This window comes from Mercenaria mercenaria, chromosome 13 (genome assembly GCF_021730395.1).
Source record: "Mercenaria mercenaria strain notata chromosome 13, MADL_Memer_1, whole genome shotgun sequence".
Lineage (NCBI taxonomy): Eukaryota > Metazoa > Mollusca > Bivalvia > Venerida > Veneridae > Mercenaria > Mercenaria mercenaria.
In genome coordinates this window covers 66,533,364-66,546,950 of record NC_069373.1, presented here as the reverse complement: position 1 = coordinate 66,546,950, position 13,587 = coordinate 66,533,364, and the positions used below count along the sequence as shown (strand labels likewise).

Below are 13,587 nucleotides of genomic sequence, written 5' to 3'. Positions count from 1 at the left end.
TCAAAACCATGCTATTGTTTTTTTCTTCACTGAAGCGTATATGCAGATGACAGTACTTCCCAAATGCAACAGCATTAAAAGGAACAAAGTGCTATTGTTCAGCTTCAAGTTTGAGTTAAGGAATATATAGTCAACTTATGCTGTTGTTAAGTTCAATTTGGTGTTCAGGAACAACCATTTAAATTAAGTTTGAGGTCAAAATGCTGCAATCAGTTATAGTAATCTATGTTGATTGTAGATTGTGGAACTCTTCCCTCGATTAGCGACGGATCTGTGCGTCTTGATTCAACAACCACTACGTTTGGGTCAACCGCAACTGTTTCGTGTAATGTTGGATATGATCCAAGTGTGGCGACAATAAGATGCCAGGCGTCAGGTGCTTGGGATTTAGCCGCATGTACGATTAAAGGTAAACATGAAAATTTAAATGTTTGAAACAGACAAGTCAGTGTTCAAATTTGCAATGATATGACCAAAATGTAAATATGGTAAAGTTTGTGTAATGCTTATTTGGAATATATATGAAGATTTTATTTTTATATCTCCATTATACAGAATGATTTATTAAAAAAAGACCTTCTTTCTTCACTGAAGTATATATATGCAGATGACAGTGCTTGCCAGAGTGACTGCATAAAAATGAACAACATGCTTTTGTTCAATTTCAAAGTAGAGTTTTTCGAAAAATATGTAATCAAATTATTATCTTTCCTCAAAGTATAATTGTTATTCCATCTTGGTAAAGGAAACCCTTTCGCAAGAATTAAACTCCGTATTATTTGGCATAAAACTATGTTTAGGAGAAAATGCGTCAAAAAGTTTAGAAATTAATTTTGTCAAACATAGCATAATCGTGGTTCCCGTTCATTGCCAAAAATCGATATTTATGATCAACATTTAAAGAGTTATGGGAAACGTATATTATTTTCTTGAAGATGAAAGGAAGATTTTCGTACTAAGTATGATTTTAACCATTGATCAATGCGCTGATTTTATATATGGGCAGTATCAATCGCAAGCAAAACAAGTTATATTATTTGGTTTGATTTAAAGACCAATTTCTAATGTTGGAAATGATTTATCACTTTAATTCATCTGAATTTTTGTATGCAAAGATATTAATCTCTCAATATGGTCATAATTTAACCGATATAAAGGTATGCAAAAATTATGAAACAAATCGCTATGGAAATAAATTTTGAGACGGACCTTTATAAACAGATTATGCTATTGTTCAGTTTCAAGTTTGATTTCAGGAACATACAACCAAAATACTCTTTTGTTCAATTTGAATGAACAAAGTAATTGTGCTTTTGTTCATCTTCAAGTCTGAGTAGTTCTGGAACATACAATTAATAAAATCTGTAAAAAGACCCTTTGGAGGCAAAGAATGCTTCAAAAAGAATAATAGCAGACTCGGTTTGAGTCTGTTCAAAACCATGCTATTGTTCTTTTTTGACTGAAGCGTATATACAGATGACAGTACTTTTCAAATGCAACAGCATTAAAAGGAACAAAGTGTTATTGTTCAGCTTCAAATCTGAGTTAAAGAATATATAGTCAACTCATGCTGTTGTTATGTTGAATTTGGTGTTCAGGAACAAACATTCAAATCAAGTTTGAGGTCAAAATGCTACAATCAGTCCATGTTCTTGTTCAGTTTCAAGACTTAGGTCAGCTTTCATACCAACTGGATTGTTATAATGAAATCACAGTTATTTTAATGAATCGATGCGATACATGAGTGTTTAATAGAACACCACAAAAGAATGAAATATTAAATAAATATTAATAACACCATTCCTGACGAAAAGGCCATGAATAAATTTTAGATGTTACAAAATTTTGTATGACCACACATTTCAGTAGTACACTGGGCACGTGTAAGAACGATTGTGTTACTACAGGACTATATCATTGAGTAAAAACTAATTAGTATACTGACATAAACGCGAACTGTATAGTAATCTATGTTGATTGCAGATTGTGGAACTCTTCCCTCGATTAGCGACGGATCTGTGCGTCTTGATTCAACAACCACTACGTTTGGGTCAACCGCAACTGTTTCGTGTAATGTTGGATATGATCCAAGTGTGGCGACAATAAGATGCCAAGCGTCAGGTGCTTGGGAATATGCAGCATGTACAATTAAAGGTAATCATGGAAATTAAATTTTTTGAAATAGACAAAACAATGCTGAAAATTGCAATGATATGACCAAAATATAAATATTGAAATGTTTGTTCAACGTTTATTAAAAATATATATTAAGATTATAGTTTATATCTTAAGTATACAGAATGATTAATAAGAAAAAAACTTCTTTCTTTACTGAAGTGTATATATAGGTGACAGTGCTTCCCAAATTCATCTACATAAAAATGAACAACATGCTATTGTGTAGTTCCAAATTTTATTTCAGGGACATGCAGTCAAACAATGTTGTTTTTATATTTCAAAACTTTGCACAGGAACTTACATATCCGTTTTATTGTCGAGAAACATGTATCAAGTTGTCATCTTTCCCCAAACTATACTTGTTAAGAACGTTAAAGCGTATTGCGTCTAGGCAAAGGAAAACATTTCACAGGATTGAACTCCGAATTAGTTCAAATCCAAATCTTGTCATGAAACTATGATTGATAGAACATTTATTCTGCAAGAATACATTTTCAACTCTGTGTTCCCATTCATTGAAAAAAATCGATCTTTTTTATCAACATTTGAAGATTTATGGAAAACGTAGATGATTTCTCTTGAATGTCAAAAGAAGTTTGTTTCGTCGGGCCCTTAAGGGTGTTTCTCTTGTTGCTCTGTCTTCTGAAAAGGCATTGAGTACATACGTTTTTGGTTCTAAAGGTTTGCTTCTTATATATTTATACACGAGCATTTTTGTGTTTTACATGCCATGCTTTTTTGTTTCCATTACGTGTGTTAGAGATTCACCTGGAGGGGATTACTTTTATTTACATTGTCCCGTGTCTTTGGAACATGGTGGGGGTAAGAGTGAGGTTGGGTGCGCACCATAAACTGGTTTAAGCTCCCCAGTGGTGTTTTTGCCACTGACCGTTCCAAGGCGGTGCCCCACTGTGTTCCTTTGTTTGTTCGTTTTGTCCTCGTGTGTTGGCTTTGTGTGTGTGTGTGTGTGTGTGTGTGTGTGTGTGTGTGTTTGTGGTGTGCACGTCTGCGTGCTGTAGGTTTCGTTTTGGGGAGGCTGCGGATTTGGTACGTGGCATTTCCTGTTTGATATTTGTCTTTGTTTTTTACGTACTAAATATGATTTTATTAATTGATCAGTGCACTTGGTTTACATTTGGACAGCAACAATCGCAACCAAAACCAGTTATATAATGTGGTTAGAATTGATAATCATTTATCACTTTAATTCATCTGAAGTTTTATGTGCAGTTTCCTTGATTGAAGCGCGCATACAGATGACAGTACTTCCCGCATGCAACAGCATAAACAGGAACAACATGCTATTGTTCGATTTCAAGTTAGAGTTTAGGACCATAAAGTCATATCATGCTATTGTTCAATTTTAAGTTGGACTAACACTTGAGGAATATATAATCAAAGCATGTTATTTTTAGTTTCAAGTTCGTATTTAGCAATATTCAATCAATAAAATCTGTAGAAAGATCCTTTGGAAGCAAAGACTGCAACCAAGAAGAATAATAGCAGACTCGGTTTGATTGAGTCTGTTCATGAGAGATAATGAAATGTGCAACACCTCTCACGCCCCCTAGCACCGGCTTAAGCGGAACTCTATTACGCATATCCTGAATGAACTCCATGATCCATGCTATTGTTCGAGAATTCATAATCATTTGATGCTGTTGTTTCAATGTTTTTAAGTGTAAGTATAGAGATTTAAGTTTTATTATTGCAGATTGTGGGCTTCCACCATCGGTAAGTCATGGATCTGTGGTTCTTGATTCCTTAACCACGACAGTTGGTTCAACAGCTACAGTGTCGTGTGCTACCGGTTATGTCGTCAGCCCTAAAAATACAATCACCTGCCAGGTATCAGGTGGTTGGGAAACATCTACATGCAAAGGTCCGTCTCAAAATTAACTTTTATATCTGCAAACCTTCAAAGACTCTCTTTGACCTCCGTTTTTTGTTAGTCGTGATTTAATGTCTTTCGGAATGTCTTCACAAATCATTCTTATATCGAATTGCTTCTCACTCATCATATTTTCATATAGAAATTTTTCAAATAATGTGAAATTTGGCAAGATAATTTTAACGTACAAAACGATAATTACATGTGTGATTTTTTAATAAAAACCTCACTTAATCTTGTCTCATGCTAAACCAAAAACAAGAGAATTTGTAGAACAACTAAAACGATGATGAAAACTTTATTTTCTGTCATTTGAATTAAACAACCTTTGAGCCCTTTTAACGTTATTTAGAGATATTTGTCCTTTGTACCTGTTTTAAGTCTCAGTGCTCAGTGCTTTATATATTCTCATTTCTTTGAATCATAAAGTTATGATTTTTTTGAGAAAACTGTATATTTTCTGGGGCTTTCTGTTATCATACACCAGAAATTTAAAAGGTGGTACTACCTTAATGAGCGTCGGAGGTGTCAAAATTAAGAACATAGCAATGAAGTGCACGAGCTCACCTGAAACGTGAAATGAAACGATTTTCTTATATATATATAATGTTCTTTATTTGTTATAGGATGTCCAGCAGGATGGACCTTGTTCGGAGTTAGCTGCTATATTTACAGTGATAACTTACCTGTAGTATCTACAAACTGGAATGATGCTCAGGTAAGTGTTATTAACTAATCGAAAGAAGTGCGCAACTTTGTTCCTTTATGTGTTCTTTTTGCCCTCTGTGTTATACTATGTACAATTATGTATCTATGTGTTACATAGTCACGCATACACTACGGGTACATTTCCGCTGTTGGAATGTGGCTAAGTTTTTGATATCTGTGTCCCTCATTTTGATAACAAGTAAGGTGTATTTTATAATAAACAAGTGGACATCCAAATTATTGTAAATGTAGCGAGAATTATAGTGTTTATTTACATATTGCATGCTATTTCTGTAGACGAAAAACGTTTTTCTTTTTAAAGTTGCGAAGACATATCGCTTACAAATTTCTTTATAAACCTATAAGAAATCGATTCATTTGTTTACATTCTCATACACCGCAAGTAAACACTAAGTGCAAAATTTCCATAGACCACCACGGCTTTATTTTGTATATGTTACATTTTGAACGCTATCAAGGTGTGATAATTATTTTTAATATCAAATGGCCGAGTGCTAATCGTTTCCATGGCAAAGCACTGCGAAGACACTTTTTTGACACCACGGGCGTTCTGTGTTTCAAATCCCTGTACCGACAAACATTGCAATGAGTCGCAACAAAATTTGACGTGTTCTTCATATCTTACCTTTACCCTGCTAAATTTCTAAAATGGAATAGTCAATTATTCAATTTTTGCAAAGGGGTGTTCACTGAAAATTTACTGACTGAACAGCGAATAGTGCAGACTATTAGTCTGATCTTGGTCTGCACTAGTCGCAAAGGCAAAACCAAAACCACTTGCCGCCAACAGTCCAAGGGTTAAGTTATATACCATGTTTAGGAAAAAACAAACGATGTTGCTATTGAAGATTCTTAATGCTAACATTTTCGTTTGGTAAATATCTCTGGATATGATTTTCAGTATAATGAAACAAATAACACAGACCTACTCGGATGCTATTGGGTATTGTTAACTTAAGAAAAGAAATAAAACTTCCTTATCACACTTGCTGCCCTGTGTCATTTATATGATATACATAGGTAAAACCTTTTAAGTTACATGACACGGGGACATCCCAAATATTAAAGTTAATTATCTTTGGTAAAAATATATTTTTTTCGAATTTTCGCAGGATGAATGCATTAAGGTCGGTGGAGATCTTGTTGAAATTACAAGCGATGTCGAGCAAGGATCCATAAATATTCTATTGTCGGACGATGAAGGTACTCCTAGTTCAAAGAAAAGTCAAAAAGTTCCAGGAAAAACGTTTTTGTATGCTTATTTATGAAAGAAACATTTCTTCCTTTGACATAACTATTGATATTAAATTTTCAAATCCCTTGCTTAGAAGCAGTATCTATGACAAAACCATGTGCATTTGTCTGGTACAATTACGGCGTTCATCTAAATTATTTAAGATAAATATTTCAACATAATTATTTCGCTGCATGGTATGAGAAAAAACGTGTATCGAAGTAAAGTAAAAGAATTGTTTTCATTTGTTTTTGATGGAATCTATCAGATTACTGTCAATTTTTAAAATAGGTATCTAAATTATAGGCATGTTAGCAGCACAGACACTATAGATGCGACATTAAAAGCTGAACTGTAAAAACATATTGAAGCTTTTTAGCTAACAGCCATTCTTATTTCTCCTTGCACTTCTCGAGTTTCATTTGGTATGTTTTAAAGATTACACATGCACAGGGGAGTTCGATATCAATGGCCGCCCGGAAATAATATTTTTCTTTTAATCTGAACCGAGATGAGAGCCCTCAGAAAAAGGAGCAATAAGATAGGATTAATATAAAAGCAGCTCGATCTGGGATGTTGTATTCGGCTCTCATGGATTTTGTCAGATTGGATCTCACGCCGCACGTGATCCGACCTTGCAAAATCCATGAGAGCCGAATATAAAATCCAAGATCGTGCTACTGTTATAATGACTCTTTAATTATATACCTCCACCATTTTGTTTGTTGTTTTGTTATTGAACGAAATATTCAATGTTAATGAAACTTAGTGCAGTTTTATGTGTGCTATTTATAGAATTGCGTCAGGTTTTGCATATTAATGAAAGTAGTCCGGCAACATATTTACTTGTCAAAGACAAGCCGATTTTTACAGGATTTATATAGGTATATGATAAAGAAATATTATTGGGTAAAAAAACCAATACCGGTGTCGGATGAATATTAGTACACTTGCAATGAAAATGAATATTTTAGGAACACAAAACCATAGAAATTGTACTTTCATTTGAAATAGATTGACTTTTTTTATCGGGTTCGTTTATGTGACGTTACTTTAGTTATTTTGAAAATAGTTCAGTTTTATTTAAATCAATTAATTGCAGGGTTTTACTTATCAAGGTAGGGTCTGTGCATCTGCAAGATTTTATCTTTCTTGATTATTAAAAAAGAGACTTAAAAGGACAATTCCTGGAACTATTTGACCTCCTCTCATAAGTATCAGTAATAAAAATCCTTGATGAAATATCTCAAAAATGAATTCATATAATAGTAATTATATTTTTGGAAGGTGATGATGAAGACTGACTTTCAGTAACTTTGGCACAGCAGCGGTAATTTAATGACACTCCAGTCAAGCTTTAATGGTGCAAGAAGGCCTCACGTAAACTTAACTTTCTTTCATTGAAGACCGAACAGGTACATGGATTGGGCTGAACGATATGTCTGTGGAAGGAAAATATATCTGGGTTTTATCCGGAAATACTGTTAGTTTTACCAACTGGCAATCAGGCGAACCGAACAACGTGTCCAACGAAGATTGTATTATAGTGAACTCAGAGAACTACTGGGTCGATATTCCCTGCGGCTGGAACCGAAAATATATTTGTGAACAGTCAGCTATTGGTAATGAAATTATTTTATATAATTTGCGATATGATTGTTTTGATATTACTCAGAAGAATTAAGAATGCGAATTCAATTAGAACTGTTTTAGATAAAATACGTTTTCTCAAGCTTCCAGCAAAACATTATAAACAAGGACCGCACGACACTAAAGACTACAACATAACCTCTCTTACCGAAAGTTTTCGTTAATAGGTGCTGGTATCCTTCTATTTTAACATAAACTTTTCTCATACGTGGGTCGTTAGGGGAACCGATCATTATCCATCATCGTCATTTGACATTAGCTGAGCAGATTAAGTCATTTATTCGGGAAAATACTGCATTTGGTGATGCAAGCATGAAATTTGGCATGTGTACTCGTCTGAGCCTCCTTCTTTCTAAAAGCCCGTTAGCCACTTGAGGTCATAAAGCAGTAATTCGGTCTAAAATTTGGTTCCATGGTGTAGTCGAAATAAGTCCCTAATAAATAGATCCTAATTTTTCCATTTTTCGCGCATCTGCGCGTAAATCGGATGCCAAATGGGCATTATTTCACTCGTGGAATGAATTTTACATAAAGTAGGACATTTTTTCATGTTAATATTCGCATGTTTTCGAGTTGTTTACTTGAAAACGAAAGTAGGGTGTTTATTCTGCGGACCGCTTTCTGAAATGCGGCAATATGAGGGTACCTGACTTCAGTTGACTTGCATTTCACTGCATACTATTCAACACCCCTTTTTCTTTTCGTTTTCTTGAAGCAAATGTATGGATATTTTGTGGAAAATAGGTATACGACGGAGTGAAAATCTAGAAACTGTAACAAAATTGTTCTGAAGTAGCTGAATTTTATATGAAACAAAGAACAATTTCTTTTATTGGTATATAGCCTTGAAAATTCAATATGGCGGCCATTTTTGAAGATGGCCGCCACAAGAAGTTGATTTTTGACTTGAACAGACCTAAACCGAGTTCTTTTTTTTGTCAGTTATGAGGAAAAGATATCTTTTAAGATGTTTTGAGTGTGAAAAACCTATTTTTGAGACACAAAAGACTGGTTTCAAAATCCAATATGGCGTCTTTTTTCAAGATGGCCGCCGTTTTATGTGAAACAACTAATTTGCCATTAATACCGACGTTCCTAGTTGAATCAATTTTAATGTTATAGTCGAATAACATATTTAGAGTGTTGAAGGACAGTTTATGTCTCGCCTGCGACTTTAGGAACTGACGGCGGACTAAGGCGTAGCTTTTCCGGCGGGACGGTGATGACGATGGCGGCGGTGCCTTTGTGGCCAATAGGCTCTGTACCAGGCCAAGTTCCATAACTCTGGTGACCTTTCCAAACATGGTGATCTTTGGCAGATGCACTTGACAACAATCCACCAGTTGCAAATAGCTGTAAAGAACTGACCAAATGTGCATGTAAAACAATGTTGTTCTAGGTGTAAATGCAATCGTTTTGGACTCCGGTTTACAGATTTATACAGCTGCAAATGTGACAACTATTTGGCCAAAGTATAAAGACTTGAGACATGCCTTCCAGGGGAAATAAGTACAGTAGATCTGCATTGTTTCACCTATGACACAAAGCAGGTCGTCTGTTTATCAAAATTGATGTGTCTACGTGGATTGTGGGTTGCCACATACACTTTAATTTTAAAAAGGTCTGCCTTATATAAAGTTTGACTACAAGTTCCAGTTAAGCAGTGACGGCCATAAAGGGACATAATTAAAATATATTCCATGTAGAGACACGAAAACTTATTAAAAGGGGGTAATTTTGTTAAAATTCATGTCAGATTATGGAACTTGGCCTTGTTCAGTGCCTAATGATCATGAAAGCATGTGTGAAGCTTCAACCCAATTTAAACAGTAGTTTCTGAGAAAAAAAACCCTTAATACAATGACATAACGTTGATAATTCTAAGTTTAAAAGGGGATAATTTTGTTAAAATGTATGTCAGAGTGATGGAACTTGTCTTTGTACAGCGCCTAATGATTACAGAGACGTGTGTGAAGATTCAATACAATAAACAGTAGTTTCTGAGAAAAAAACTTGACATACAACCTTAACGTTGACGTCACCGCCGCCGTCGTCATTGCCGTCGCCGTCGGAAAAGCTACCCCTCAGTCCGCCATCAGTTTCAGAAGTCGCAAGCGAGACAAAAATGTCCTTCAACACTCTAAATATGTTATTTGTCCATAACATTAAAATTGATTTAACTAGGAACGTCAGTGTTAATGGCAAATTAGTGCTTTTTACATGAAACGGCGACCATCTTGAAAAAAAAGACGCCATATTGAAATTTGAAACCAGTCTTTTGCGTCTCAAAAATAGGTTTTTGCTCACGCAAAGCATCTTAAGAGATATTTATTTCTCAAAATAGAAAAAAAAAACACTCTGTATAGGTCTGTTCAAGTCAAAAATTAACTTCCTGTGGCGGTCATCTTGAAAAATTGCCGCCATTTTGAATTTTCAAGTGGCTAACGGGCTTTTTGAAAAACAGTAGGCCCAGATGTGTACACATACCAAATTTCATGTATGCATCACCAAATGCAGTATTGTTTCAGTTATCTGCCCAGCTACATCATAATTAATAGTGTAGTCCTCAGCCTAATCACTATTCATTATTTTTCATAATTATTGTGATCATCATCATCAATATCATCATCATCATTATTTTTTATGATAAACATTCAGTATCAACAAAAATATTATCAATCACTAACACTCATCATTCACAATAAACTTCATCATCGTCGTCGTCATCATCATCACCATCACCACCATCATCATCATTATCACCATTACTTGTTGTATTGTCATCTTTCATTATTCATCAACAACATTGTCATCATCTTCAACAACATCATTCATAATACACCGTTTTCATTCATCACCAACAACAATTATCATCATTCATCATACTAATAAATCAACAACATAATCATCATTATTATAATTATTTACTATGATAATCATTCTTCATTATCATCACCATTATCATCATTATCATTGTCATTATCTTCTTCTTTTTCTTTTGCATCAGCTTTGATTAACATCCTCAGTATTAATCAACTATATAATCGGGGGAGAGGTTCCGTGGGCGAGTGGTTAAGGCCGCTGACTTCGAATCACTTGCCTTTAAATACAGATGTGGGTTCGAGTCTCACTAGGGACGTTGAATTCTTCATGTGAGGAAGCCATCCAGCTGACTTACGGAACGTTGGTGGTTCTACCCAGGTGCTCGTTCCTAATGAAATTATGTACGGAGGGTCACCTGGGGTCTTCCTCCAACAAAGATTATATACACGCTGGTCTTGGTCTACACTGGTCGCAAAGGAAGAATCACTTAGTTAAGGTTTAGCAGTATATCACAAAATAACAATTTTTTAGTAAATGAACAGCTTCTTGACACACAACTTATCTGTCCAATACATGCTTTACTGTTCTGTCCCACAGAGTTGGATACTTAAAATATTCTTAATGAGTTGTCCCCCTTTGAATAAGAATGTCATTTGTAAAGAAATAAATGTAAACAATTGTCAAAAACGATGTTTTACCTAGTTATGTAAAGTTTAAACACTCGCACGATGTTGCAAATGCATCAAAACGAAGATATGAAACAGCTTTTTCAAAATATTGAGTTTTTAAAGGCGCTGAATTGTCCAGAAGTGTGGCCCCTTCATGCAGTCCCTTTCCGGAATTCAATACATACATACATGAATAAATTGACAATGGTTTTGTAGAATAATATAAATGTTTTATATGCTGTTAAATTTTCATGTAAAACAATGCTTTCTTTCTATAATTTGATGACGTTTGAACTTTTTTCTCCGAAACATGGACCTATACCTTAAATAATTGATGCGGTACAAAGTATTACCTTACCCTTTTTGCATTAACACGTTTTTCTGATGTGTCTGTAAAACACCATAACATATAGATAGTATATTATATGCAAAAGTATGCATATATATAGACTTTGATTATTTTAAAGATTTTTGAGCATTTTGGTAGTCATATTGAAATTCGGACGTTTGGAAAAGTTTTGCTGACTTATATTGCAGTACGCACACCTTAAACTTATTTTGTATGAACACTGGAAATTATAAACTGTACCGGAAAGGATAAAGTAAGACTTCTAGGATTGGGTAGTTTTACTTTAGAAATGACATTTTTGTTGCAGCTAATGTGTAACAAAGAAAAGAAGTGGACAGGAAATGACCGGACAAGCACCTAGATTTTTGTTGGAAACTTCAACTTCTACTACAAACTGAACCATAGATTTACCTTATTTTTATCATTATTTTCCGTGATATTGTCATAATGACACAAATTCGAAAACAAACTAAATGAAGAGTATTCAAAAGTTATCAACAACAAATAAACATCAGACGAAAAAAAATCTGTCTGAAAAAAAGTTTGAATTCTGAAATAAACTGTAAAAGTCTTACATATGTATTAAATTTCTGAATTAGGAAACAGACTATAGCACATTACGTGTGTGACTTGTATGTAAAACTTGAAATTATTAAAGTGCAAACACTGAGCATAGTTCAATCGTTTGTTTTCTATAGCCTACTGATGGAAATTTAATCCCAACGAACAAGTAAAATTCACATTTATTTTATGTTCAAAAGTTGAAATCCACGAATTCATATCTCCACGAAATTGCCGTTTTGACCAAAACCACGAAATTTCATGCCCACGAAATTAAATGATTTTACAGTATTCAAATTGATAAAAAACATAGAAGCTATAATTTTTTGTAATGGAACATACATGCATAAATGCTCTATTAAATATGATATTAAAACTGTAGCCTTGTTCCCTTTTCATCATGAAACGTAAACACACAGTGAACAAAAATATTTTCTTATCCAAGTAGCAAGGGTCTGAATCCACCTAATTTACGCATTAGAAACAAGCAGTATCAGGGGTCTTAACCTTTGTCATATATGCACTTAAAACGAGCAGTAGCAAAAGTTTGAACACATCTTCTGTACGCACTTGAAACTGGCAGTAGCAAGGGTTTGAACCCATATCCTGTACGCACTGAAAACCAGTAGTAAGTAGGGCTTAAACACACCTTCTGAACACTGAAAACAATCAGTAGTGATGGTCTGAACCCACCTCCTTTATGCATTGAAAACCACCAGTAGCAAAAGTATGAATCCATCCCCTGTACGCACTAAAACCAGATATAGCAAGGTTTTGAACTCCCCTCCTGTACACACTGAAAACCAGCAGTAGCAAGAGTTTGAACCCACTTCCTGTACGCACTGAAAATCAGCAATAGCAAGGGTTTGAACCAACCTCCTGTACGCACTGAAAACCAGTAGGAGCCTGACAACACATCCTCTACGGTCTCAAAAAAACAACAACAAAAAACCCTCCCAAAAACAGCAGAAGCAAGGGTTTGAACCCACCTGCTGTACGCACTATAAACAAGCAGTAGCACGAGTTTGAAATCCCCCTTCTGTACGCACTGAAAACAAGAAGTTGGTACAAATCCTTCCTACTGCTGGTTTTCAGAGCGTACAGGATGATGGATTAAATTCTTGCTTCTTCTCGTGTTCAGTTCGTATGTGAGATGGGTTCAAACCCTTGCTACTGATGCTGTTTTAAAGCTAATAGGAAGATGGTTCAAACCCTTGATACGTTTGGTTTTAGAGCTGACAGGAGTTTGGTTAAACCCTTGTTACTGCTGGTTTTCAGAGCGTACAGGACCCACCACTTTTCGCTCTGAAAACCAGCAGAGGCAAGAGTTTGAACCCATCTCCTCTACGCCCTAAAGACCAGCAGCAGCAAGGTTTGAATCCACCTCCTGAACGCTCTAAAATCGAGCAGTAGTAAGGATCTGAAACACCTCATGTACGCTCTGAAAAACAGCAGCAGCACGGGTTTGGACCCACCTCCCGTACGCACTGAATATCAGCAGTAG

The 13,587-nt window shown here is 35.1% G+C and overlaps 1 protein-coding gene across 1 annotated transcript; it reads left to right on the top strand.

The window, feature by feature from the left end:
• Nucleotides 1-225: 225 nt before the first annotated feature.
• LOC123530016 (brevican core protein-like) lies at nt 226-12,359 on the top strand. Its single transcript, XM_053520954.1, has 7 exons — nt 226-409; nt 1,984-2,154; nt 3,893-4,060; nt 4,696-4,787; nt 5,911-6,001; nt 7,439-7,654; nt 11,830-12,359. The coding sequence occupies exons 1-7, from the start codon at nt 226-228 to the stop codon at nt 11,838-11,840; spliced, it is 933 nt and encodes a 310-aa protein (XP_053376929.1). The 3' UTR covers nt 11,841-12,359.
• Nucleotides 12,360-13,587: the final 1,228 nt, after the last annotated feature.